At 35.8% G+C, this 25,005-nt stretch overlaps 3 protein-coding genes across 5 annotated transcripts in view; 2 read left to right on the forward strand and 1 right to left on the reverse strand.

Annotated features, from left to right (window-relative positions):
* The first annotated feature begins 1,908 nt into the window (after positions 1 to 1,908).
* LOC113504557 lies at positions 1,909 to 15,147 on the forward strand. 2 transcript variants are annotated; one of them, XM_026886918.1, is made up of 4 exons: positions 1,909 to 2,298; positions 9,822 to 9,901; positions 11,808 to 11,967; positions 14,583 to 15,147. In XM_026886918.1, exons 2-4 carry the CDS (start codon positions 9,859 to 9,861, stop codon positions 14,734 to 14,736), a joined length of 357 nt encoding a protein of 118 aa, XP_026742719.1. In that variant the 5' UTR covers positions 1,909 to 2,298; positions 9,822 to 9,858; the 3' UTR covers positions 14,737 to 15,147. The 2 variants fall into 2 exon arrangements, with proteins under 2 accessions (XP_026742719.1, XP_026742720.1); XM_026886919.1 differs by lacking the exon at positions 1,909 to 2,298 and having other exon boundaries at positions 9,824 to 9,913.
* Positions 15,148 to 15,479: 332 nt separating this feature from the next.
* Positions 15,480 to 21,298, forward strand: LOC113504559. Its single transcript, XM_026886922.1, has 4 exons — positions 15,480 to 16,752; positions 18,238 to 18,527; positions 18,632 to 20,517; positions 20,619 to 21,298. Exons 1-4 carry the CDS (start codon positions 16,427 to 16,429, stop codon positions 21,087 to 21,089), a joined length of 2,973 nt encoding a protein of 990 aa, XP_026742723.1. The 5' UTR covers positions 15,480 to 16,426; the 3' UTR covers positions 21,090 to 21,298.
* The window catches only part of LOC113504558 (CAD protein), a 28,292-nt gene continuing 24,577 nt past the window's right edge, over positions 21,291 to 25,005 (reverse strand). For both annotated transcript variants that reach the window (XM_026886921.1, XM_026886920.1), the window contains 4 exons: positions 24,749 to 24,997; positions 22,864 to 24,624; positions 22,395 to 22,778; positions 21,291 to 22,299 (listed from right to left, as the gene is read on the reverse strand). In XM_026886921.1, the coding sequence (XP_026742722.1) occupies positions 22,093 to 22,299; positions 22,395 to 22,778; positions 22,864 to 24,624; positions 24,749 to 24,997 (2,601 nt within the window). In that variant the 3' untranslated portion in view covers positions 21,291 to 22,092. The remainder of the gene's footprint in view (positions 22,300 to 22,394; positions 22,779 to 22,863; positions 24,625 to 24,748; positions 24,998 to 25,005) is intronic.

The following is a 25,005-nucleotide window of genomic DNA, read 5'->3' on the forward strand; positions in this document are numbered from 1 at the left end:
AGTTTTCATATTCTTCTTTAATAACTGCTTAATCATGTGTGTTTCTCGGAATCAGATCTAATTTAGTCCTTACCTAGCAGCGACAATTTACAATTGCGAGGATCACGCGTGAGTAAACCGTTACTGATAAATAATGATGAATCCACCTCCCGAAAAAATAAGCAATACAAAAGCTTTTGTTTTCATCGAAGGCACAATATACTTGTGCGAGTTTTTGTCTTTTAAAGCAAAAAGATAAGTCAACAGGGCTCCTATATACTTTTCTTTTTGGTAGATCATAGATTTTTCAGATAAAAGCCCTTAAAAGTATAAACAACTTTGGGAGTTGGTTTACCAACATCTGTATAACCTTCTTTGCTTGTAAATGATACCATTGTGTGCCTCAGCTTGACATTCTGCCTATTTAATTCTGAATAAAATTCCGTATCATGCTTATGTTGCGTGAGAGATATCTAAAGAAAATTACCTGCTATTTGCAAATTAGGTTCATTTTGTTCTTTTTATTACTCTGTAAATTGACAAATTGAAACCCATTTGTTGACGGAGCATGCAATATTTGAAAAAATAATTATATAGATAACTATTGAGTTACGCAGCTTGTTCGTACCTATTTCTAAAACTATTGACCTCTTCCGCTTAAGAAATGATATTATATAATTTTTAATGGGCGGCTAAATCGATTTTATCACTTTCGTATTTTGAAAGAAACTGATTATTGTATATTTTATGTCAGATATATAAGGTTTGAGCATTTGCAGAAAAGTAACAGTATCATTAATACATAAAAAATATAATAACAAAGACATACAACAAGCCATGCCACGTTAAACGAAAAAAAAAATCTGTTTATCAAATTCAGATGGATGAAGATCAATCAAGGAATTGAGAACCTCCTCCGTTTTGAAGTCGGTCGACAACACAGCAAATGCATTTATCTTTGATTACAATCCAAAGCGATTCCGCGACTAATGATGATGCTATAGAACAATTTGGTATTCTGTTGAAAGTGTTTGTGGTAATACCAGACCAACAATTTTATTATTGGTGTAAAATCCCGCATTTATCTATTTATTGAACCTGTTTCATCTGTTCGAACTTCGAAGACCGCAGCCCATCTCTGTTTATGTTTAGAATACGCGGTGATCGCAAGTCGCCAATGCTAATAGTTTGGCTAGATTATTGTGATTAGTCCTAGTGGCCGAGGCGGTTATGTGAGTATATACAAATAAAACACCGACGAACGACCGACTGAGGTTTACAGTCGATTATATATTTTGCTTTTATATATTATAATTAGAAAACACATTTAAGATTCATTAAGAATGAATTTGTAAGTCGTAAAAAAAGGCGAAAAAAACATTTATACTCCATAGTATATTTCATGATATGTGCGCCCAATGGGCTCGTTACGTGCAGTTATAACATATTTTTATATCATTCTTAATTAAGTAATGTATGTATAATAAAATAATGCCTGGAATTATCCGCTGTGGTCGTATGATCGCTGGTGAAGTTGTGCAAACAACTTGCGCCGGAGTCGACGCTACTGTCACGTGATCCGCGTCGTACGTTCACCGCCCCGTTTGAAAGGAAAAAAACACATATTTTGCATCTTAGTTATCGTGCATAATGAGTATTATAAAGTTAATATAATAATGTTATGCAATATAAGATTCGTGGAACTTAAGTCCTTATATTTATGATTTTAAATTTTAGGAGGAGGATGGGATGCCCCAATTGTTGGTAATTTCTGTCTATTAATAAACTAATATTGGTTAGATATGTATTTATCAATTAGTGAAACATGATACATATGTGCATTGGTTACTGCCAGATAAATTTTGTTCTGTTTATGTTGAACGGGGATTTAATGAATTGGATCACGGAAAAAGGGGGCGGATTACAGATCAGACGAAAACGCGACGTCAATATGAATCATCCGTGTTTTTTATTATCACTGGCAGTTATTGCCGTTCCCTCTATGATACAATAGTAGTTGTAATAATAGACAGTAACCGCTGGAGTTAAACTATTGTCTAGCCAAAGGTTTTGTCACAAGACGTGAGTGAGTGATCTCGCGGTAACCGCCAGCACAGTGAGAGACGCGCCGTGGAGCGCCGCGCATGCGCCGACACAGACCGAGGCGCGCACCACGGACCCACACCGTGCATTACAACTTTACACTTTTGTGATACAATCTAAAAACAGTGCCAAAGTATTTAGTGTGTAAAATCAAGCATAGTTAAACTAGTTTCGTACCGAGTGAAAGGACCAAGTTGTTTGCGTCTGCGTGTTTATGTAAGTCGAACCTACCTGCAATTTGTTTTTTGTTCATTTTCAAAGGTGCTATGTTTATTGGCGGAAAATAATTTGTAATTGAAGGTTATAAGTGTTTGGCTCGTTCAAATATTTACACTAAGCTGGAACATCTAACGTGTATGTTTTGTCTTTATCTGTTGTTACTGAGCGAGTGAGAAATAAAACGGTCGATCAAACGTGCGTTAAACTTGTGTGGACGACGTATTATAAACTTGTTTGTTATTAATAAAACATAAGGAATAATCCTTGTAGAGGAACTTTAGGAAGACACTTTAGGAATGTGTTTGTCAATCCGATGCTCACCGATGTGCCAGTCGTGTTCTTGACCTACATCCCTAACAATGAACCCGTTACTGAACCTTGGTCGATGTCCTTCCACCCGTTATACTGAACGGTTACTTTTTGAAAATGCGAGACTCACTCGATAAGAATGTGCGCACTTAATTTTATCTTCGCAGTTTCCTATGGAAGGCTGTAGCTTATCTTTCGTCTACTTAACTGCTGTAAAATTGTACGTTGTTAACATGATACGAACATTGTTTAGGGATTTTACGCTCATTACAGTATATCTCTATTCCACAGTTTATGTAAATATGGTGACTTAGCTCAGTACACAGCCGTGTATTATCTACCTCGATGTGCCATCGCTGTTTATTACGTTCTGCCTTGTAGGTATTAGTATCACATTCAACAATGGTACAATAATGCCTTACGTCACGTAATCAGGTGCAACAGGACACGCATTGAAATTATTTTGATTGCTACCGTCCATTCACGAAGGTCACGACTACTGATATTTGGTAAATAAAGAATCATAATGCAGTTTTGTAATGTTGCTACTCGACTCTCAGGAAACGTTACCAAATAGTCATCACTTAATGAATTTATAATTATTTAAATTAATTACATTATGAAATCGATACGAATAGATGAAAGATCCATAAAACAAAGTTGCTACTAATAGACTAGTACTACGTACTAATGCTTCTGAGATTTTTTTTTTAATTTATACGTGTAGACGTGGGTAACAAAAACAGTTGAATCATAACATGATGAAAACTTCAATGTTGTGAATGAATCGTTTTATAACGAATCCAATCGATTTTACTGTCAATATCGAATGTTGATAACAGTCTTATAACAATAACTGAATTAGCACAAAAGAGAACCGAGGAAAATGTTTCCAAATATTGATTCAAACAGCTGAAGTATTGAAATCGAAGAACTTCGTAATGGAAACTTATCGACAAAACTTCGGTTCGATTCTCTTCGATCGCAAATACATTTGAATACTAAACATTATTCAAATGTATTTGCGTTTTTCTTCATGCTAAAAGTTTTTTTTTATTATTATAAAGATACTGTTATAAGAATTGGCATGTTTCTTTTCAAATCATTGATTCGTGAGAATCCTACTTCCTCCGCGGTGGAGGTAGGTCCATATATGGGTTTCCCCCGCCTATTCAAAAAAAAAAGGTTTTAATACTCCACCTAACTTCTTGATCGGAAGATAATATGATGAAGAAGTCTCGGGCATCAAAGTACTGGATAAATGTTATTGTGTTAATTGCATTCCAGCAATTATCTTAGATCTGCAATAGATAAGACGTTGCTTTATGTTTTTTGTAAATGAAACATTGATCTCAACAACTGGGTAACCATCGTAAATATTAGAAATATAATTAAATAAAATTGTGATGGAAAAATGCATAGAATAATATGAATAGTGCAGATTTAATCCAATTTCCATTCAGTCATCGACCATTGTAAATAGCAGAATTAGGGCCCCGAAATGATACGTTAACAGGAAAGCATTAAGTATTTATATGAATGATCGACATCGCTAAAGATTCAATAGACGACACAAGTAAAGACTTTAACATTGGAAGATTTTAATTATAGCTCAACTTGTTAATGCATCCTCTTAGTCTACCGTTAAGCATACTTACCGGTTCTAAGGTTTCGATAAGGAAAATCAAACATATCCTTGAACAAGTTTTAACATAGGTATTTGATATGGTAAATTATTAGAGTTTTTTACGCATTCCGCTGCCAAAGCAATGGTGGAAAAATACTGGCTGATTCGATTTTGTTTTGTTGTAGAGTTCAATGGAATCCTGATATTGTTTTTTTAAGACTTTCAGTATTTGTAGCCTATTCAACTTCTTAAGATACTTGATTAAGTACCATGATTACTATTAGCTAGGAAGAAAGTTATTTTGACATAGTTATCTTCACATACTACTTGACCAGTGAGTGGACATAAATGGACTATTCCAGGAGTTTGTGAAGTTTTGGAAGAAATGTCGCTCTACGTGATATTTACATCAATAGTATAACATTCTAACAATATTAGAGGTGGTGGCAGAACATCTTAACCGGTTCTGGTAGCTTGAAGCAGTCCTTGCCAACTTCTTTTAATCGTCCTTGTATAGTTCGGTATTCCTTGCGTTTCACTTCCTAACCTGACTCATACATGTTAGGAAATTTTCTTTCTCTGTTTGCATTCTTACCTCGTATTAAGGCGACTTGTATTATGAATCAGCGGCAAATTATTTGTAAGTCACGCTTGCGGAAGCGATAAGCCGGTCTCATGGGGCAAGCATCGCTCTAACAGTGAGCGAACGTGAGTTCTCATCAATACAGCTTCTGCTTGTAAATAAATGAGAAATAGGAATTGCTATGAGTTGTAGTTTGTTAGTTTTCATATTGTATAAAGTTTCAGGTTTGACTATTAATGTATTATAATAGGTATGTTATGCAGTAAAAAGGGATGAAAAGAAGAGTTCTAAATCGAACATAAACCTATTTATTACATTGAGTTGCAAGCATTCCGATACAAGGAAGATGCAATATTAAATTAAAAACTGCGCTGTAAGCGTCCTTAGAAATAAACAAAAAGTTCATGCTAAAGTAGATAATAAATTGTTGTTCAATTGAAAAGATTATTAATATATCAATACGGAGTTTAATCGATAGGTACATCCGTTGATAAGAAAGCAATTCTTGCTAAAAGATTCAAAATAAAGCAAGTCGTTGCCGGAAGAGCGACTCCTGCGTTACAGGAAAATTGTGCAAGAAAAGTGCACGACGAATTACGTAACCCTAACCGTGTATGACCTTGAACTATAGGAAGTTTTTAGAAGCAAAACGTATACCTACGTCAAAATATGCTTGTGTAATTCCAAACAGGCAAAATGTCAAGTATCAATTTTTGAATGTCAACTATTAATATTCAAACAGTATCCTGATAATTGCTAAATTGTTTCGCCTAATCTTCCTTCACCGCTTCCTGTGCCCTGGCTGCGGAAAAAAAGCAAAAATAATAATGAAAACATTTACCGTTGAAAAAGTACGTTATTTTTTACCGAGAGCTCAAGTTTGGTTCATAGATAAGCCATTTTAAAACAATTCAGAAAATAGCAGAAACGAAATAGGAAAAATGAATAAAATACGAAGAGTACAGGAAAAGGCACTGAGGTACCAACATTTCAATCCCATCATTCGTAAGATTTGAAGCAATTGCGAATTACGTAAACCATGGGAAGTTCTTCAATGTAGTACCTAATATTATGGCGTTATGGTATCCAGACAACTGATAAACTTACTTATATATTTCTAAATACATACATATTATAGATAAACTAGCTGACCCAGCAAACGTTGCTTTGCCGAATATTTTTTTTTTCTAGTTGTATGTATTTTTAATGGCAAACTATAAAAAAATAAAAACAAACAATTTCGTTCAAAAAATATTTTTTTTTTTTTTAGTGTGAGCGACCCTTATCACTTAGGGGTATGAAAAATAGATGTTGTTCTATTCTCAGACCTACCCAATATGTGTACAAAATTTCATAAAAATCGGTCGAACCGTTTCGGAGGAGTACGGTAACTAACATCGTGACACGGGAATTTTATATATTAGATTACACCCAGACACCAGAACAAATGATCATGCTCATCACACAACATTTGTCCTGGGGGGGAATCGAACCCACGACCTCCGGTATAGCAGTCAGGGTCACTAACCACTAGACCAACAGGCCCGTCAAAATGTCAGGATGAAGGCTGTGTGAAGGTGTTATGTGTTAAGGTAAATACCATAGAAATCTAAATAACAAGGTAATAGAAATGGCATACACCGCGGCGATCTATCGAAACGCATGTCGCCGGTGGGCGGGGCTTCAACACATTCACAGCAAATAACTACGCAATCACGCAAACATTAACATCGAGAAGACCAAGCAAACAACACTAGGCTGTACATCTATTGCAATAAGGTTGACTTTGTCGTTGTATGGATTCACTAACTCACACAGTCATTGCATTTTTTTGCGTTAGTCGTAGTGATTACGTAAACTACACTAGGGATTGACTACGGATATCATGAAAGACGAAATTATGAGTGACTATGTTTTTTGTTGTATTCTTCTATATTATGCACTTACAAAAAAAAAATTCGCTAATTGTCGGTTGACAAAAAAAAAATTATTAGGAAATACTTGGTAGGTAGGTTTGGTATATACCTACAGTGGTTTTTTAGTCGTCTTACAAAAGCAGCCCAGTTCATGTATCCAATGACTAGTAAACGTTCATAATAGAAAAATAGGTATTTATGAGATTTGGATAAATTTAAATTGCAATTTTTATTCAATGCTATGCTATAATGCAAGGCGTACTTTTTGAAACATTCAGTTGCGAGCGCGGTCCGAGCTGTAAAAATGGAGAGGGGCGCGGGCGGCGGCGGGCGGCAAGTTATCAAGCATGCAACTAATTTCATAGTGTATATTCGGCCTAAGTTGTAGGGTACCAATTTCGTTTACCCGTGGTAGACATCCACTTGTCTTTTGTATTTATTTCAATCCTGTGGGAATCTGAAATAAAAATATATTCAATAATATGTTCACAAAAACAAACGACTATTAAAATTGTTACTTTTCGTATACAATGTTCATTTTGGATAATTTGTCCGCACTTAACCACATCACTATTTCCGACAGTTTTGTGCGGCCGTACCACTACAAATACGATCGCATTGATAAATATTGTTTTTCGTTATACATTTCTCTTTTTACAACGGTGCATTTCTGTAAGTTTCTTACTGCAGAGGCAATAATTAGTAAAGAATGCAATTGTTGCAGGATGGTGCGATATAAATATGATTTATAATGAAGGTTATGTTTTGAAATTTAATTTTGCAATAACATCAATATTACTGCAATAATTCACTTACCGGTAAAATGTTATCTATTTATTTATGTTATTACACGATGCAGATGAATTTCCAGCCTGAGAAACCCCGCAAAACACCATTTTTAGTGGTTCTTGCTGTGACGACGTTCCGCGAGCGACTGAGCGTAAGTTCGCGCGCTGGTGTCGTCCAAGACACCAGTGTGGCGACAAGGTCACGCGGCGTTGGCACTTCTATTACCTTGTTATTTAGATTTCTATGGTAAATACAGTAAGGCAAATGGTGTATAAAAAGTTGAGCTCTTAAATAGAACCACCTGATTCAGGCCTTATGATGTAACAGGCAAATGACATGAAAAAATACTAGTAATTCCTTAGAGTGCGGAGCTATTATAAATTATTTGTTTTATTTATAGGAGTTTCTCAAATTTTACAAAACGAAATCATGGATTATGAATACACTTATACAATTTTTTAGAAAGTTGTTTACATAGAACATTCATTAAATGCAACTTAACGAACGTTTTCCCCTATCTTAGAGCACTTCAATGATGTCAATCAATGGCATATGTTAATGTTAATAATGGTGCTGTCAACTGATACCGCCATCGCACAACTATCACGTTTTTGCATCACACCTGGTTTTAGGAAATCACATGCACGAACCGGAAGACTTGATCAGATACATCATACATTTCATAATAACTCATTATTAACTACTCTGGTATTTCAGTTGATGTAAAGATAACAGGACAAGCCACGCAAGGACGTGATTTCTGTTCTAAGATAGTTGTAATTGATAATGTTCATGATAAGAAGGTGCTACTGCGTTACCGATGACGCAAATAACTTATTGAAACAAGGGACTTTTTTCTGCAGCTTTAATTGGGCAATAGTTGCAATGTGAAAGCAATTATTTGTAGTATGATAATAAGCGTCATGTGCTGCTAAACGCTGGGTCCCATGAAAGGAAATACGATTTTCTAGTCTTTTTGCCACACTTAAGCTACTTACTAGCAATCCTCCCTACCGCCTGTTCTTAGACAGAGCTTTGCTTTCACTTAAGTAAGCTTATGGCTTACCCGATCCACGCAATACCTTAAGCTCAATAGTCTTTATGCCTGTAACACTTATTCCAGTTCTAAAACGCAGCATATGCTTTTAATGCCATTTTGCATAACTTTCGGCAAACTCCAAAGTGGCGCTGAACTTCTTTGCATTGTGAATTATTTAGGCTGATCAAGTTTGATTCCTTTACTGCTTGGCACATTCCTCTTCCCGTAAAGGAAAGTTTAAACATTGATCACCATGCTAGCTCCTTGCCGATGGATGCTTACAGATTTCTATATTTTGTCGAATCCCCGTTTCATCACAGTATTTTACTTCGCCGTTTGTTAGTAGTGTTTCAGAATAATTAAGAAAGCTTTAAATATAAGTTTAGATCGTGGATTTACTAAAATTTCGACTAAACCACGGCTAACCCTTCAATAGAATTCAAAGTGCGGCCTGGTATGTAAGGTAAGTCTAGGTTTTTGAACTCGGCTGGTACATTACATCCAACAGACAATGTCACGGGCGGCTTCATGTTTTATATTGTAATCAGAGATCTTAATGTCTGATAGCGGCATTGATTAGCAATCGCTGCTACTATAGGTAATTGATTTAAATTTTTAAACCAAAATATCCAAACGATGTATATCGATGATTATAATTACTTTGCGTCACATCAATTATTTTACTTCTCGGAATTGTTTTCTAAATCCATGTGCATGATTTATATCATAAATAACATCAAATAACTTTATTTAAATAGAATCGTATTATCTGCGATGTGGTTGTTAATTGATTTTTAATCAGGGGAAAGCTTTATGCCCAATTTATACCTAAGTATTATGTATTATGGTGAATCTCATAATTTCAAAGTCCTGTTTTCAAAACATTGATTATTTAAGGAATTGAAAAGTATACTTAAGTATACCAATAGCCTACTTTACACATCAAAATGATACAGCTTTAAAATGGAAGACATGAATTGATCTTATAAACAAATCTAAATTCTTATAAATAATCTAGAATACTTTTTTGCACTTATGTGGACGGTGGTTACTACCTAGACATAATTATACTTACATTATATATGTCTTGTGGAATAGCGAGCAAAGTACAAAAATATATTTATCGTGGTCGCGGTAATCCTTTCGGACAATCCACTGCGCTGGCAAAGTTCTAGCCGAAATTCTACCACTTATTCGTTATTGTGTACAATGATTTCTGAAGTTGATGTTTTTGTAATGATTTCATTCTTCCCACAGTTGGTGCTAGAAGAATTATTATTAGAAACCGCTGAAAATGGATCCTTCAGCCAACAAAGGAATCAGTTGGCCAGAACCAGGTAAATAAAATGGTAATTTTTTGATATCGTTTCTTATTTTAGGACATTTGCACCTACTCTTATTTGACAGATTAGATCAGGCTGAATCATAGCTAATGTTATAAATATTAGTATAATTATCTTAGTTAGATTCAATCAACAGATAGATCTGTGGAAAATTCCTAATTTTGAAGTATCGTTGTAGAATTTTATGTTTGAGATTATAGAAACTATTTTTTTAAACGTTCACAGTGTTGTGGTGGGATATTGTGAAACTATTTTTATTTATTCTGACCTATGTACCCATATTCGCAAAATAAATGATTTGAATTGTGTTTACGTAAGTATTTACATAGCTACGTGCTTCAAGGGGTTAAAAAAAACTTCGATAGAAAGTGAATAAGATTAATGTAAATTCAGGTTGTTGTTTAATTATGATCACATGAACAGCAACTGGTTTGTCGGACTAGCCTGACTTTTGGAAAGTTGCAAATGCATTTTCCTTCGATACATAGGCACTAAGTTTTCGCTAAATAGTTTCACATCTATTACATTTCTCAAGTAGTCTTTTCGTAGGTAATTAATTAAATAATAAAATGATGTGCTGTGAATGATTTTAACGGGTCCTGCTCCTCTATATTTGTAGATATTGAAAATATTAGTCAAATAATCTCAAGGCTCTTTTTTAATAATAGTAAGTTTGAAAAAATGGCTAGCTAGATTTCTAGAATATTTAATTCAAGTGCAAAATCCCCAACTTAAGGCCAGTAGAACAAAAGTCACAATCCCGTATCTAATTTTCATATTATTTTTCCTTTCGTTGGACGTCTGTTGGCCTGTAGTATATGACTATTCAAAATTACTCAGTATCAGAATTTCCACATTGCTTAAGCAAATAATGTTCCTTTTTAATAGACGCATGAATACAAAAATACATAATCCGGGATCACCTACGGGCTACGGCCTCTGACTTAGCAGGCCAGCACTTATACCACTGATATAAAAGTTCAGTGATCAACATAACCATAGCATCCGTTCAGGTTTTCGATTGGCAATTTCCTTTAAGATTTGCTCAGGGGAAATTTATCAAACAAAATATAATAACTAATTAGTTTCTAATATTCGTAGATAACCAAGATATAATTCTTCTGATTTATTTGCACTGGAATAACGATAAGCAGCTTCCTGTCTAACGTAATCGGGTATTGATCAGATTTACCTAACTTTTTATTTATGTTGCTACTTAAATATAATTGATAAATAACTTTAGTGTTAAGTTATGAAATACGTGTAATTAAATCAAATGACTCATACGCTTAAAGTTCCAGTCTAATTGTTTCGGTGCGTTACGTTCTTAATTAGCTCAGCATGAATAGAACGTTAGAACTGTCCTCACATTATTGAATGATCTGTTTTAAATTCTTGCTGACACTATCTTATGACGTCATAAAATATCAGGTCAGCTGATGCATTAATTGTTCATTCAACAAGCATTATGTGTTTATAGACGGCTATTGGCTTTAAAAAATAAGAAGGTTAAGGATTGTTTTTGTTAATTAAGCAAGTTGTACCTAATTATAACATTACGCTTGATGAATTCTACGCACTCTAAACATTCACTCTAGTTCGGTAAAGCAGTCAAAGCTTGGATTCAGACTTACTGGCTAGGTAATTTTTAGAAACAACTCCCTCATTAATTTACATCGAATTAAATCCTATACCGCGGTTGGTTTCACAAACATTTAAGTCAGAAGCACAGAGAAACTTAAACTCAGGACTCATGTCTTACGCGGGGACCGAAGTCCGAACTAGCGACGCGATGTGTCGCGCTTAGCGGGTTTAGTGACCTCAACCACAGGCTTATTCGAATTTTGTTCAGAAATAAAAATTACCATGAAATTAATACAAAAATATGTTCTCCTTACAGATATAATGGAGTCGACGTCCGACCCGAACCTGACGGTGTCAATGATCGCGGAGGAGGTGCCGTCCCTCACAATGACCACGATAGTCGGCATGACGGTGGTCATGCTAATCGCCATCGCCGCCGTCTTCTTCTTAGGAGTTCTCATTGATTGTAGACAACAGTAAGTTGAAGGAGCGTGATGTGTACTTCTGTTTTTTTGGGAACCAAATAGGCAATCCCTGTTATAGTGGCATAGTAGCAGCAGAATATCGCCTTTTGAAGATTCGCCAAGTCGCGAAAATGCGCCAGAATCGCTTCTTGGCTAAGATCAAAGTGTGAACTGTAGAATCTGATGAAAATATGAGAGTATGTATAAGGCAAGAGAGATCCCCAAGCCATGTAGTCTAGCCTTAGCCTTACTTCTATTACGGCAAATGTCATATTCACCGAACGTAGTTTGCTAGACGCTTTAATTCTCGCATCAAATTAATGAGAATGTCTAAAGTTCATTTCTCAGAAGAAAAGCAGCTTACACCCCGGTTTACTAGGTCTTTTTGCAATCATTATCTTAAAATTCATCGTAATTATTATTTAGTACTGACGTTCTTGATAAGATCTAAACAGGATATTGGATTATAAAAACATCTTCAATTGCATATGTCCTTTATCAAGTTTTTAGCACAAGGTTTCAGTATCATAAGTTATTAATCTTAATCCGTTTCGATCACAGGTGTATTGTGTGCCGTAATATACTGTACATTAGAAGTGCATGTAGGTATGAATAAAATCATTAATAACCGGCTTAACACACACAAGCAAAGAGTGATCAACAATAAATAAACTTAACCTCAATGCTGAATGGTGCATCCATTTGGCAGTATAATTTTGCATTAACGTGCAGCTGCACGCAGTCTCTAAACACACGTTTACGGACACCAGACCAGTAAATAACTAAACAGATTTTAGACAAAAAAAAAACAAATCTTTACGGAAAAACTTTTATGCTAATGCAAGTATGCTATGCCTGTTTGTTGTCATCTGTTCTGTTTGTTTTGTAAGGAATAATATTTATTTGTTCTCATTATTGCGTAACATAAGGAAACATGTCTGTCCTGCCGCCCGCGCCGGGACATCTGTGTTTCTCATGAACAGGGCCCCGATTCAGCTATTTTACAATGGTCGATGAATGATTGACAATTGGATTAAATTTGAAATTATTCCTATTCTCTTAAGCATTTTGAAAATACAAAAATTGGAAGTTAATTTTATTGACCTTGAGTGTACCGTCCCATACTAATTTTACAATTATTGTATACAATAATGATTAAGACAATACGAAAATTGTCATTTTAAGTAAATTTCATTCATTCATCGGCCATTGTAAATAGCAGAATTGGGGCCCTGATTGGCTAGACAATTGAAATTTTAACCGATATTGCACTTCTGTTGACCGCTGTAAAGATGAAATTAAGCAACGATTGTTCTAGTAGGAGATAGTTGTGCATATCTAAGGGTAGGATTGGCATTTAAAATACTATCGGGCCTGTTGTAGCACGCTGTATAACACATATTTAGTAAACGCGTATCAAAGATAAGGTAAAAAGAAAGTTCGTGATTGGTAGAAATAAGGTTGATTTAAAAACAAAGGATTAGTTACGGAGAACTAATTTGATACTGCTGAAAGGCCATACGATTAGGCGATAACGCTGTCTTAATACGCGATTATTTAATTATGAATAACTAGCTGTTGCCCGCAACTTCGTCCACGTGGTTAGAATTTTCCCCGTTTTCCCACATTTTCCACTGTATCTTCGCTCCTATTAGTTGCAGCGTGATGTTATATAGCCTATCGCCTTCCTTGATAAATATTCTATTTAACACAAAAATATTTTTTCAAATCGAACCAGTAGTTCCTGAGATTAGCGCGTTCAAACAAACAAACAAACCCTTCAGCTTATATATTAGTATAGTTGAAAATCAAACAGTATCACTTGTATTAGTTTAACTTTGAAGTAATAGGTGGTTATAATTAGATTAAACATGATTAACGTAAACCTATCTGCCTATCACACTCATAATGTAATTTGCACCTGGTAGAATATTTATTGCTTATGTAAAGAAGACCCGACTCAATCCAAACTTTATGCACGAATTAAAAAAAAGCATACTAATTACCTATAAATCCGCCTTATACAGATTATACCATGAAAGGTAACATACAATTGATTACGTAACTCAACTCCATAGGTACCTCCCACCAGTTTAATTACAAAACTGATAAAGAAACAGTGATGTAAGCTCGATAAACAGTTATATGAAGTGTTTTTAATACCCTGACAAAAAATACCACGTGTCGGGGTAATGCAGAAGGCAAAAAGCGTTTTGATCTTGTGATTAAAAATTGGGCCTTAGAGGACCTTAGAGTGATTCGATAGCATTAGTGCTTGGAAAAAATAACTACCAAATTTTGAAATAAACCAGTATTAATAATAAGTAAACATTTAGTGGGTCGTTTTTCAATCCCAAGGTATATTACTTCGTGAGTTTCCTTCAAATTTAAGAAGGATCTATATATTAACATTAATTCAAGTACAAACTCTACAGCATGCAAACACTTCATTGTTGAGTGTCAATATCAGTTAAATATGACGCGATTGTGTCTGATAAATAAACAACACAGTTTACACAGTGTCAACATTCGCCCATTCGAATATAAACTACAGTTACTTGGCTTAGTACACATGATTTTCCGCATTCTTCTACACTTTAATAACTCAATTTCTTTTTGTTTCACAGGAAATTATTAGAGAAGAAAATGGGCGAGGCGAAGCGCGTGAAAACCCAGAGACGAGTTAACACGAATGATGAAGATGATGCGAGCATAGCCAACAACATGGAGGAGTCAGGCATGAGTGTTCCACCGGCGGAGGCACTGCGGCATATTCCCTAACACACCTACACCTACACACCCGCAGCAATAAACATTTTACACAATGACTCAGGAGGGCTACTACCTCTTCTAAAAGAAAGACTCTTGCGGTTGTAAGAGAGAGGCAAAGAGTGAAAACTACTCGGTTATGAGCGGCAACTCTCTTCTAGAATGCAACGGTCTTATTTTAGGAGGTTTGTAGGCCTATAAATTCTGTTAATCACAAGCTATGCTTAGGGAAATAAAATTGTTTCAGATCTAGCTAGTGAAAAATAGAATCCAAGCCATTTTATTTTTATATCTCTTTTCTGTTACTTCTTTTATCACAATGTTTGTTAGTAAAATGAAACTATTATGTGTAATAGGCCAAAGTATAACGTTCATGTACATACATAAATGTAGATAGGTGAATAAAATTAATCTTCTCGAGGTCTTTTGTTTTTGACTTCGATCCTTCAAATGTAAGAGAAATATTTTTGTGTAATTTAGTTATTAATAAAGTAAAATTATATGATGTGATATAATTTTAATAATGTTTTAATTTATATTTAGATTAATTAGGTAATGATTATAAATATTAAATCTCGGGACTAATCGAATGTTACAAATTAAATATATTTTTGATGTGTCTATGAATGAATATAAATAGATCAACATAGTACTCCTTTTGTTTTATTTTATGATAACTTTAGCTACTAACATAAGGACAACTGCCTGTAATTACGGGATAATAGTATAATTGGTAAGCGTTAAAGCAGCAAGAGGATAATTAATTATGGTTTTTTTTATTGTTTTAATGATCGTAAAAATAAATCTACACAAAAGTATACAAGAATAAACGTATAACATTAAATATTAAGTATGGAGTTCGTTATGCGACCTCTCAAGTTTCCACAACAAGGTGATATTTAAAATTGTTAGTTCTCACGTTTGGGAATAAAATAAGAAAACAATTAAAACAAAAGAAACAAGGACAAACTGAACCCAGCCATATCACTGGTGTTCAGGCAAGCGTGAATAAATTAGTAAGTAATATTGTTCACACACAAAATACCCTTCATAACATTTTACTTATAACTTAGTTGGAAATCCTAGTTTTGAATACTTTAATATTTAATTGAATACTCAACTTATAGTATGAAGTATATATGGCCCCGAAAGAAAAAGAAAGCTTGAAAAAAAAACATTCTGCATGAATATGCAGTAGCTCCAGTAAAAGAAACATAAGTGATAGTTTTCAGGCCGACTATTACGTGAGCGGCGGTTTATATAACAGCGTGACATGAGTAACAGGAATGCAGTTTTTCTCATCGAATGGTTTTTCAGCGGCGCGTGCGCACCATGCGCGGCGGCAGGCGAGGTCTGTTTGGCAACGCGCTGGCTGGCACTCACTCACATCTTGGGTGACATCGACACATTCCGTGCATAACACTGCAGCTCTAATCGATTCAACACGATAACAATACTGAAAATTATTGGCTCCTGATAACGAAGGTTTTTCGCCACACACGTTGCGAGAACCGTTTTGTCAGTATTGCGGGGATTGTTTACTCAGCCTAACGTGGACAAAAACAATCGACAATTAAGTATTTTTATGAATCTTAAATAATATTTTGTTTATAATCGTTACAATGTGCGCGACAATTTGTATGTACTAAATATTTTTGTTGGATCTTATTCGTGATATTAAATAAATAAGTGAAGTTTGGAAATGGGGAATTCAAAATCTAAGAAGGCTCAAAAGGAACCGGATAAGTTTTTCGAGAGGGAGCGTTGGAAGGAACAGAAGCGTGAGGAGAAGAGGAAGAAGGTGGTGAACCATGCGAACAGGAGAGGAGGGTTGAAGGAGCCGCCGGTGACGCCGACGGTGCTGGCGCCGCCGCCGCCCGGGCCGGGCCCGCCGCCCGCGCCGCAGCACGTGCGCTCCTACGACGAGGAGGCGCTGGACCGCATGCGGTACCAGCTCCACAACGACTCCGACGCCTTCCTCCTCAACAACATTCTACTCTCCGTACAATTCTTCGAGAATTTCGAACGGTGAGGCTTCAACCATTGTTGTGATCTTATCGATACGTTTTCATCACTCATTGATTAAGTCAATTGCGTTCTCAGAATTAATTTATTTCAATCAGTATCTATGACTATTATACTACTAGACTAGTTCAATTTATAATAGTAATATAAAATTGTAATAAAACTAAAAAAATGTACAAAAATCACCCGACGAGGATGAATGAAATCAAAATGTACACACTTGTATATGAAATCAACTTGTACGTGATAATCGGCTTGCACTTAGCGTCTTATTAAAATTCTAGATAATCATATGACTGTATCGTGAATAATTTGTATCTAAGCCGTCCTTGTTCTACGTATAAATCAAGTCCATCAAAGGTCTTTAATAAATCGATAACTATGATAAGAAATTATGTATTTGAAAAAATATTTAAATATCGTGTTTGTTCTTCATGGTTACATAATTAAATATTATCCTTTTCGTTGTTTTAGAATAGAGGTCTATATTGTGGGTTTCTTGATTTCAAGTCTAAAATTCATAGCTTAAGCACTTGTTTTTGCAAATTTCGTGTAAGAAAAAGTTAATAAGTATTGAATGTATCTTATTTGAAATTCTTATCAAATAATACGACGAAAGCGGTCACTGAAAATCATAATACAGATATCGTAATTATATTTGCATTAATATCTACTTACTTTATACAAAAAGTATCCGCAAGGTTGATTGAGAAAAGTCAGATAAATGAATACGCAATAATATGCGTTTTATAATTGAAAGATCAATGTTTAACCGTCATATTTGTCGGCATAATAGCTGAGAGTGGTAAAGATCACCAAGACTATCGTCATCCACAATTAATGCTCGTTATTGTAAAACGATGTTACAAGGGTAGTTCTTTAGTGTGAAATCGCTTCTTCTTAATCGCATCCTTTTAAATTACATACTTTGTCCAAGTTTGGCTGCATCCTCTTCACAAACACTTACGGAAAAAAAAATTATATAAACTGTACCATACATGTACCGTCTCGTACTCGTCCTTGGTTTCTATAAAATCATTAAGATAAGCAGACTATTCATTGATTTAAGTTTAAGTTAGTAATCACTAACGTCGAAATTGGCTAATAATAAAAAAAAGAAATGTAGAAAACACTGTGACGTGGTAAAATTTCCAGCCAATCACGCACTTACGTATAAAGAACTACAGATACTAAAATAAGTGTTCGGACTTGACCGTTCTATTCAGTAAAATATTTTTCATAATAAAATAAAAAGATCAAACCGACCGATACGATAAGCGAGAAGATAATATTAAGTGATAAAGCTTAGCATCTATTTATTAAACCTTATCGGGTGTTTACTAGCAGTGATTTAAAATTTGTATAAATCATGCGTTATCGTCTATTTGTTTAATTAATTATATTGCATTTCCTCATTATTTTTAAGATTAGTGATTGTTAGGTAAATCCAGGTAACAAAATTAACGGAATCTTTTTTTATGATTGCAGCGAAGTCTATCAAATAAAGAATAATCCTATAAGCGAACGTGAGAACTTGATCAACGAGGCGATGGTGCGTCAGAACAAACATGTATTTTTCGCGGATCGCCTTCAAGAATGCGTTCACGAGCATGTCAGCTACCAGAGGAGCCGAGGCCAGACCGAGCCGCTGTCAGCTCCGAGACTGTTTGTTATCTACGACAATATGGAAGCTAGCGAACCCGGAGATACCTCTGATTACAGCGCCGTGCTTGATGCACCTTTCTACAAGTTGGGGATCGAGGATTGCAAGGAACCAGGTAAATATTATGGTGAAATTTCTTATAGAAAAACAGTCATAATACACACATTCACATATAAACGTAAACGTTACGAAAATAATGTTTTTATCTTTTTTCCTTAGGGTACGCGAAACTGAAGAAAATTGAAGTATTGGAGAGCACTCTCCAAAAAGAAAACGAAATGATTGATATAAAAAAACCTGATTCGGATGACGACAGCATTTACACGGATTCAGAAAAAGAATCGATTAATTCTGATGATTGTCCCTATAGTGTGAACAAAGGTGAAGACCTATTGCATCACATTAAATCTAAATTAGAAAGTAATGATTTGTATGTGGCTTCCGAACCGAAAGCATCTCCGGACATGACCGCGGTTGTCGGTAGAAGATTTAGTGGACCGGTGAAACAAGTGAGCTTGCAAGTAACAAAAAGCAATATTTCAAATATTAACCGACTCCGGAAAAACAATTCTGTAGTAATTGAAGAAAATGAAACTAATCTCGTGGATAGAAAAGGCATTTATGATGAAAGTGTAATGCCAAGAAAATCTATTTTAAAAACTCATAGAAGGTTAAGTGGACCAAACAAAGATATGAAGTATGTTAGTACCGAAATGCGAAAGGCTTACTCAGAAAATACTCTAGCTGAAGATACAGAAACTTCGGGGTACAGGTCAAACTCAAGCAGTCGACAAACTGAATCTAGTGAAACTGAATCTGATTACGGTTATTCTACTATAACGGAATCAGCGACACCAAAGAGAATAGAACTAAGTTTGCAGTCCAACTACTCATTAACATCAGGTGCCTTGCCTGATGATTCTTGGACACCTGTAGATGTCAAAGCTTTGGGTGAATGGAGCGATGATGACGACGATGAAATTGATGTTGCTTCAAAATCGTCTTTATCACCAAACTTGTTTGAAAGATCTTACTATCTAAATTCTTTGAAATTCATGAACAATTTTGTGGACAGTTTTATAATCAGTTTGGGTTCTGGGTTGGGACTTTCCACTGACGAAGTCAACTCTGCATTAACTCAAGGTGCGAGTATTTATTGCAATTCAGTGAAAAACGGGTCTAAAATTGGTTACGAAATATTTCCTGCTCTAGTAGCTGCTTGGCCAAACGCAGCAAATCAGTGGATTATTAGAGAAAGAAGAATTATACAAAATCCTAGAACAAACTTTAGTTATCAGTGGCCCACTAAATATATGGTTAATAAAGCTGTCGGATTCGGATGTTTGTTGGTGCCGATAGGCTTTAGACCCAAGAGAGGTCAAAATCCAGCCCAAACATTACAGTGGAAACTTATCTTCCCAGCAGCTGAACGATATTTGGAGAGTTGTCTAGCGCATTCTCATATGAGATGTTATTTATTTACTCTAGCTTTACATAAAACTTTTATGGAAAAAGAACAAGCAAAAATCGGTATTGATGCTAGTCATATTAAAAACCACTTGTTTTGGCAATGTGAAGATAACTACGCTAAATGGCCAGAAGATCGACTTGGTGAGACTTTAAGATTGTTTCTAAGAAGCTTTTATGTCCATTTTGGTCAGTCAAGAATGCCGAATTATTTCGTGGATACTTGTAATGAATTTAAGAGCATACCAAAGCCTATGCTGCTAAAACTTCAAAGAAGATTGGCAGATATTTTGGAAGCACCTGTTATGCATGTACTTCACTCCCTTGACAAGATCAAATACAACAAACGTGATTTTTACCCAACACTTAACTGTCAAAGACTTTATGATATACTTACTTGCAAAAATCCATTACGCATCATAAACCCTAATATTCCTTCTGTTGTCCCGAGCTATCAAAACGATTCTTCAGATAGTGATGACGACACTGAGATCAACTTTTGGGATAAAGCTAAAGCTCAAGATAAACATTATCAATGGAAAAAAGAAAGACAGCGTCAAATGCAGGAAAGACGAAAAGCTCAGATGAATGTTAAAAAGAAGTCATTGGCTAAACTGGATAGAGAGATAAAACCAAACGTGAGTATAATTATTGTTTCGGTTTTATTATTTTTATATTTTAAGTAATCAAAAGTCTTTATAATTACTTCATGTTTAATAAAAATACCCTGTTTTTACAGATTATACTACCAGCAAAAATGGAAACGGAGCGACGACGATTGGTGCTGGAGTTCTTCATTCCTCATTTCATCGCAATGGCACGATCCAGCGAGAGATTTGATTCCATTAGACAGGCTGTAATATATCTGGAGCAAGCGCAGAGACTCTGCACACTCTTGCTAGAAGAGCCTGGCGGCGATAACACGGCTAATGAGTATTTAGATGTTATCCACGATAAATTGACTGATTGTCAGAGGAAATTAGTAAAACAGATGAACAAGTTACCGTCGAGGCAAGAAAGCAATCTTGATCGTAACATGTACCGAGTTGCTCGTAAGCAACGGCCACAGTTTGAAAATCAAAACCAGCCTTCCCCGTCTGATTACCCCGGAATACAACCATTCAGCTTCGTGGATGTGCATGTCGACGGCTCGGGACACAGCGATCATTTAAAACTAAATGATATTATTGGAGAAGAGTCTAAATTGTGAACCATGTAATAAGTATTTTAATTTAGTTATTAAGCACAATTAAAACATATTTTATAAATAAGAATTGTGAATAGTGATATGAACTCAATTCTTCGAATTGTTTGTAAAATCTTAGATATGGAATCTCGTGTTTTTTTTGCTCTTTATAGGAGATATTTGGCATCATGTAATCAGTGGTCATTGAAATAAAGTAACGCTAGGTAGTTAAACATAATTTTATTAATATTTTTACTTAATGGCTATAAAATTTTGTAAAATTTAGATAAAATACCATTTGTAACGTGGTTAAAATGGTTAAAAGGAAGATACATATTATCACACAATATTGAGGTATCATTAGTTGAACTAATAATAACAATAGAAACGTATTATATTTAATGTACTTAGTTGTAGTCTCTAACTAACATTGTAATCTGGAAACTGTATTTAAATAAATTGCTCATCCATTATTCCTATCTGAATAAACAATGGTCTTACGCGGAATTGTTCTTACATCATTTTTTTATTTATAGTTCCTATAAGAGTTATAGCATCATTGGAGTTGATAAAGTGGTGAGGTTTGTTTTTGTATATCTGCATGTCCATATTATGATCCCTAATTAAAAAGTCCAATTTCTGGGCCAACCAAAACCTAACTTATAAGAAGTATAGGGTTAGTTGTCCGATACTGATTTGCCTTAAATTTTCCTGTTAGATATACATTTTAAACAAAGCAGTGCTACAGATTTAGGTACTTGATATAATTATATCTCACGATCTGAATTCTTAGATCCCTTGTTAAAATTGCTGATATGCGTAATCTATAATACGATTCAGAAGCATGAAAAGGCGGTACGTTATAATTAATTTTTGATATAAGATTTTATTCACTGATTTCAGGATTTTGATACTTATCAGCCGGAAATTTAATGCTTCATAATCAAAGCGTCAAACGATCATTGATTACGTTATAATGAGTTATTACAGCATACAGCGTACATACAGCTAAATTCGAAGTGATTGGTTACGTCAGTGGATTGACACCAGCTACCATAGAGAGCAGGGCCATTCGCACGTACATGCCGTACTCGGCTTGTCTAAAGTATGCGGCACGAGGGTCGGAGTCAAAGTCCGCGGAGATCTCGTCAACACGCGGCAGCGGGTGCATCACTACCATACGGCGACGTGCGCGCGTCATCAGCTGTGGAGTTACGACCAGTAGCCCTCGAGTCTGGAAAGAGATGACATTATATTAGTGTAATTTTAGGATTGAAGTGTGCATGTCGTAAATCTTTGACTACATTATATCGTAATAATGTTAGGTACCTTTTCATATTCTTCTTGACTTTCAAATCTTTCGCGTTGAATTCTTGTCATGTACAGAACATGCGTATCTGCTAACACATCTTCCAATCTTTCGTACACTCTTTGCGGTATACCTTTTGAAGCTACGTAATCTGTGATATGCTTTGGCATGCCCAGTCCTGGCGGGCTGACGTATTGGAGTTGCACTTGGTAAAGAGTTAGAAGACGAGCAAGAGAATGAACAGTCCGTCCATTCTTTAAGTCTCCGACCATGGTGATTGTTAAACCATTCACGGTACCAATTTCTTCTCGAATGGTAAACACATCCAGAAGTGCTTGTGTTGGGTGTTCTCCAATACCGTCTCCTGCATTTATAATAGGCTTGCGACTGTGTCGAGCAGCACGCTGAAAACAAAAGAAAATTATTTAATCAGAATTGTATAGCTATAGGATGACATTCAAATGAAAGCAAATTAAAATATATACATACTTTGACTGCTCCAGGCTCTGGGTGGCGAAGTACAACTACGTCAGAGTAGCTAGCCATGACTGACACACTGTCTTCTAAAGTTTCGCCTTTTTTGGCTGATGAACTAGTAGCATCAGTATGGATTACTGAACCACCCAATCTTTGCATTGCTGCTGCAAAACTGCAACTAGTACGAGTGCTCACTTCATAAAATACAGAAGCCATTACTTTTCCTCGTAAAATATCATCTAAATAGCGGCCCTTATTCACACTGGTTTTCATAAACTGGGCTAAGTTAAATATGTCGTTTAGAGTATCCTTACTAAAGGAATCAACGGTTAATATACTTTTACCAAATAAGTCGCTACGTTGCCGTTGAGCAGCTGTCGAAGCGGGAGGATTGTAATTCGAAGTACTGTCACATCGCTGTCTGGACACCTGAGGTGGTAGAGGGGACAGACATCTTGTTGTAGCAATTTCACTGAAGTGAACATTGGGTTTAGATTGACCATCAGGCCTATTATCGATTTGATCAAAATCAATATCACTGACTCTACTAGTATCTGCAGTAGATACGTGGATGTCGAGGGCCGAGTTTGGTCGGCTAAAGTCTTTTTCAACTTTTTCGACAACGGGGAATGTTTGTTTTTTGGGTGCTGGCCAATCACGTATATTTTGACCAAAGCCCGGAGGTACCAAAACTTGTCCTTCGACGTATGCAATTTCACCGCGTAAGGTTACACGGTGAACAGCTCCACAAACTTGCATACCGGCAAACGGAGTCCACTTTGATTTAGAAAATTCCATTGCTTGAGGAATCGTCCATTCAAAGTCCATATCTACTTCTACGTACGTATTCGGTTGTTCGGGCAAATTGAATATTTTACGAGGATTGCGGTGGAATTTATTAATAAGATCCTCCATCGTTAAACGGCCTTCGTGTACTGCATTCAAAAGTAGTGGCAATATTGTTTCCAATCCAGGGAAGCCAGGAGGTGGCTTTTCAGAGTTCTTTTCTTCAACGGTATGCGGTGCGTGGTCCGTAGCAAATACGTCTATTATATCTATATTTTTCCATAGCTCTGCTTGGTCCTCTGGGCTACATAATACTGGTCGCACTTCAGCTCGTCCTGCTCCAATTTCATCAATATCTCCTGTGCTCAAGAATAAGTGATGAGGACATACTTCACAAGTAACTTTTAAACCTCTTTCTTTAGCTGATTTAATAATTAGAATTTCTTCTTTTCTAGCCACATGACAAATATGTATTGGTCTATCTAGTAGAGATGCCATCAAGATAATAGCTCCAGTTTTTTCTCGCTCTGCATGAGCACAAACGGGCATCTTCTTAGGCCAATTCTGAAGATGTTTCTGCCAAACTGTCATATCATCTAATTTAAGAGTGGTATACGTCTCATTGAGATACATTTTTAGGGCAGCCGCCTGTGGTGCCATTTCAGCAGCAGTTTCACAGTTACTGCTAGAGGCGCCCATGAAGAGTGCGTAGTCACATCGAGCACTAACTCGTGCCAATGCAGATGCATAATCATAAGATGCTCGATCAATTACTGGAGGGTTCGTGTTTGGCATTGCACATATCATTGTGATACCTCCTGCTAAGGCAGCTGCAGTACATGTTGCAAAATCTTCTTTGTATGTTGCACCAGGTTCGCGGACATGTACGTGTACATCAATAAAACCTGGTAATTTTATTATATTGCGCGAAGTCATGCAGTCTGTATGAGTTTTCATGAGTGGTGCACCACCGCACAGATGCATAGCCTGAAAGTAGACAGATTTATATTTAGGTATCTATATTATTCCAACGATGACTAAGAAAATAACATCAAAAAATACCTTTGTGCCAGTCTAGAAAAAAAATAACGTCAAAACTAATTATATTTACCTGGACTAAGAGTTTGGCGCATTTGACATCCGTAACTAATGGCACGGCGTAATCCACAGCTAGACGACGAGTACGATATCCATGAGTCGAAAATGAAGATACTCGACGAGCTCCGCCTCGCATGGGTAGATTGATTACCAAATCTAATTCACGTCTTGCCATAAAGTCAGCCAAGTGCATAAGTTCTCCGTCAGATCTTACATCCTCGGGATCACCTATGTGATCGAAGGTCCATTGGACGCTCTCAACCTAAAAAT

Source organism: Trichoplusia ni, chromosome 22 (genome assembly GCF_003590095.1).
Source record: "Trichoplusia ni isolate ovarian cell line Hi5 chromosome 22, tn1, whole genome shotgun sequence".
Lineage (NCBI taxonomy): Eukaryota > Metazoa > Arthropoda > Insecta > Lepidoptera > Noctuidae > Trichoplusia > Trichoplusia ni.